The 3,837-nt window shown below is 33.8% G+C and overlaps 1 protein-coding gene and 1 non-coding gene across 2 annotated transcripts in view; one reads left to right on the top strand and one right to left on the bottom strand.

Moving 5' to 3' along the window:
• The window catches only part of LOC125649479 (ion channel TACAN-like), a 72,972-nt gene extending 71,380 nt beyond the window's left edge, over nt 1-1,592 (bottom strand). The window contains exon 1 of the mRNA XM_048877053.2: nt 1,434-1,592. Coding sequence (XP_048733010.1) covers nt 1,434-1,523 — 90 coding nt within the window. The 5' untranslated portion in view covers nt 1,524-1,592. The remainder of the gene's footprint in view (nt 1-1,433) is intronic.
• Nucleotides 1,593-1,758: 166 nt separating this feature from the next.
• On the top strand, nt 1,759-1,831 carry Trnar-ucg (transfer RNA arginine (anticodon UCG)). Its single transcript has one exon. It is a non-coding gene; the product is annotated as a tRNA-Arg (tRNA).
• The last annotated feature ends 2,006 nt before the right edge of the window (nt 1,832-3,837 follow it).

The following is a 3,837-nucleotide window of genomic DNA, read 5'->3' as shown; positions in this document are numbered from 1 at the left end:
ATGACTTGGACTTCGATGAAGAGAAAATCTCATGCATTGCAAAATTAGTGTAAAAAGTATCAAATTATTGTGAAATCCAAAGGTCATGGGAAAAATTATAACTTTTCTAAATTTGAAGGTTGTTCACATTCCTCACAAGTAGAACGTATGAAATGCAATGTATACTCGCTTCTCACTGTATCGTGCGTCCCATTGTATCGTGTTATTTTTATTTTCGTCGATTACGCATATGCAACGCTTCCTTAGCGGCGGGGTAATTTTGAAATCCAAACATGAAATCACGTTGTTTAGTCAGGCAATATATTTTGAATTAAAGTTTATGTTATTGATAAGTTTCAGTACAATAAGTTCAAATAATGCAAAATTTGGATTTCTCTAAAAATAGACGAAGAAAGCGTTTAGAATGATATACATTATTTTGTCCAATTCTTCTGAATCGTTTCCAAAATATCGACTGGTTATTTTTGTTGTCTACAATATGTGATTAGCACTAATGCTAAAATATACATGGAAAGCCAGAAAGGTAAAAATGAAAAAGATATTTTCATGAAAATTTTAATTTGACTTGGCTTCATTTCTATTGCAAAGTCATACAAGATAAATCTTTTAGGTACAATTTAGATATTTCAAACATATTTATCATTCTTTTATTCAATTTAAGCAATATTCAGTGTCTGAATGTAAACAAATGTAGGAAAACAATATTTTGGTGCCAAAAAATCATCCATATATATTATTATTTGCTCACAGCATAAAAATTAAGCAAGGCATCACTCATACATGCTAAATTTTCCATGCACTACGCATATTTTTCTTTACAACGGGTCAGATGTAAGAATAAAATCAAGTGTCTTGTAAGATTTTTAACAAATATTGAATTATGTCACTTTTTGAGCTCTATAGATCGATTGGATGACGTAGCACGATACAGTGAAACTCGTCAATTTCAACAAACACGATGGGAACCGAAGTTGCACACCGTATTTTTCACGACTTAAAAGACAAAATCTAAATTGTTTTTACTGTGTCAGTTGAGGAAAAGACGTAATTCTTAATATTACAAATTTAACACAAAATGTTGGTGTTTTAAAATGTTTTCCTAGAAAATACTTAACTAGCACGATACAGTGAGACACCGGGCTATATTCAGATATTAATTGAACTCAAGTCATTCACCACTTGGCAGGAAGATAAGAAATTAGTTTTTGCATGTGCCTCGTTATTAATTTAGTGTACATATCCAATGATCAATGAAACAGAATAACCCTAGTAAAAGTTTAAAACCATGAAGTTCACTTTAGAGTTTAGTCACTCTAGCTCTATATAGCATTTAAACCAAAATGCATTTCGAGGAAATTCGGTTGGTCAGGATCACAATCCCCCCCGTATATTGCATTACAATCCAATTTCGGTTTTACAAAACTGACACCAACCTCTAGTTGTGTAAATTCTTTATTAAGCTCATTCCAGTCTTCCATGCATGACTTTAAATTCGCTTCTTCTCCCAAAAGCCCCTCATCCATCGTCGTCTGGTTAATAAAATCCAATGAATTCCGAAGACGTGTCGAACTTTAAAGGTGAAGGTCATTAGCAGAAAATCCTCATTTTTAAATGAAGTATATCAATATATGTGTAGCTATCTCAGGCGATCTTCCATTTATTTTTAGAATGTGTTGAAATTAGTCAAAATCATAAAGAATTGGTGTCAACTAAATTATAAATTTTTTAAATTTAATACCAGCACTGTTTTGCTCCATAGACCGCGTGGCCTAATGGATAAGGCGTCCGACTTCGAATCGGAAGATTGCGAGTTCGAGTCTCGTCGTGGTCGGAGAACTATTTTTCAAGTGAAGGTGTAGTTGTGTACATATTTTTTTTTATATATACATTTATTAGAAGAAGAAGATTTACACCCTGGCCCTGGGAATATTCCAACATGTAGTTCACCTAAAAGGAATCTATGATTTGATCCTTCTAGACATGTAAGTCTAGATATATAAATAACAAGAATGTATTGAACTAAGAAATGACATTTAGAATTTAGTTGTAAATATTTCTAATACTTTTTCATATCAAAATTCATTTAGATTGGCTATCTACATAGCAATGTAAAGAAAATAAAACATAGATTGAATATTTTCTGCATTATTCATGAGCGAACAGCAAAATCACACAAATAATGATTTCACAGGCGACAACTCTTTTGAAAGTCGATTCGAATAATAAAAAAATAAAAATGTTGTGTGCAGAACTTGACAAGGGTCCTTATAGAATCTGGCAGTACTAGTGTCGATGGTAAATCTAATGCATGAATACCGATAGATGGGTATCATTAATTGGTGTGGTTTGGCTAAGTCCGTTTTGGGCCCGAACTCTGTGATACCATAAATATACATGTATTTATGGTATCACAGAGTTCGGGCTCAAAACGGGCTTAGCCCCTGTGGTTAGAACGTATTTTATTGCAATATAATTACAAAGGGATCGAGCACAAATTCTATAAACTTAGACCGCCTTCTCCCTATATACACGATAACATGAATATACAAAGTTCTTCATAATATGCATGATTATTAATTAACATTAAGGATATGGTATATACATGTACTAGGAAATAATCAGTATTAAAAATGGTATCTACATTTTATAACATTCAAAATATATACGATAGGTTGATGTACAATACAATAAATGATTAAATCGATTACTTTGTTTGATGAATGTACGAATAAGAGAGAAAAGATATTCGTTTTCCTTATTGCTGAGATTAGTGTCACCCCACAGTACAACATGTGTGTTCGCTATTTGAAGTTTGTCAATTCTGAATATTTTGTTAAATAATCCATATCATTAATTGGGACTCATGGTTTGAACAAAATATACTCTTCTGACTTCATTATCTAATTATTTATAAGTTTACTAAAACACCTCACCCTAATTTAACTAGATTTGATTGTCTCCCCTTGAAGAGGCTATGGTCATCCATATGAAAAGACCTGAACTTCGTAGCAAGTTCGGTAGACCTGAACAATGCTTTGTAAAAAGTTCGGTTGAAATTGGTTTAGTGGTCCTGAAGAAAAAATCGAAAATGTGAAAAGATTACAACGGCAGTTGGACATTCAGAGGGGGATCCAGGAATTGTAGTTACGGGGGCGCCACTTTATGAGGCAGTGGGTCCAGGGCGAAGCCCTGGGGGGGGAGGGGGGAGGGGGGAGGCGAAGCCCTGGGGGGGAGGGGGGCGAAGCCCCCCGGAAGCTGCTGGATTTTACAGATTTTATGGGAATTGATATATTTCTCCTATTTTAGTCATTTGTACTATTTTCTATCAATTTAATAAGGTGAAATTAATAAATGACCCAAATTTTAAGGGTTTTTTGGAAAAAATTAAGTTCTCCCAATAAAGTAATTCAAGAAATCAAAGGATTTTGTCATTTATTTCTCCGGGAGTGGAAGGAAATTATTGCTTCTTTTATCGTTTAGTACATTTTTCGAAACAAGATACCGCGATTTACCTTAAATTTGAAAGTTTTAGGGGGGGGGGGGGCGGCTGCGCCCCCTCTAAATCCGCCACTGACATTTAAGCTTTTAATCAGAAAAGCTCATATAACTTGAGTCTTTGGCTCAGATGAGCAAATGAAATCATAGTACACTATAAAATCATCGGAGAAAATAAAGAAAACCTGCACAAGGAGATTGGTGCCATTTGTACCTAGAGTTTATGAATAATATAAAACACACACACATCAGATTCAGGTGAAATTTTACAACAGCATTGATCCATACAACAACTAAATAGCAACGTCTAAGTGATATATTAATACGACCATTTTGTAAAAA

The sequence above is a fragment of the Ostrea edulis genome, chromosome 1, assembly GCF_947568905.1.
Source record: "Ostrea edulis chromosome 1, xbOstEdul1.1, whole genome shotgun sequence".
Lineage (NCBI taxonomy): Eukaryota > Metazoa > Mollusca > Bivalvia > Ostreida > Ostreidae > Ostrea > Ostrea edulis.
This window is presented reverse-complemented; position numbering and strand designations above follow the sequence as displayed.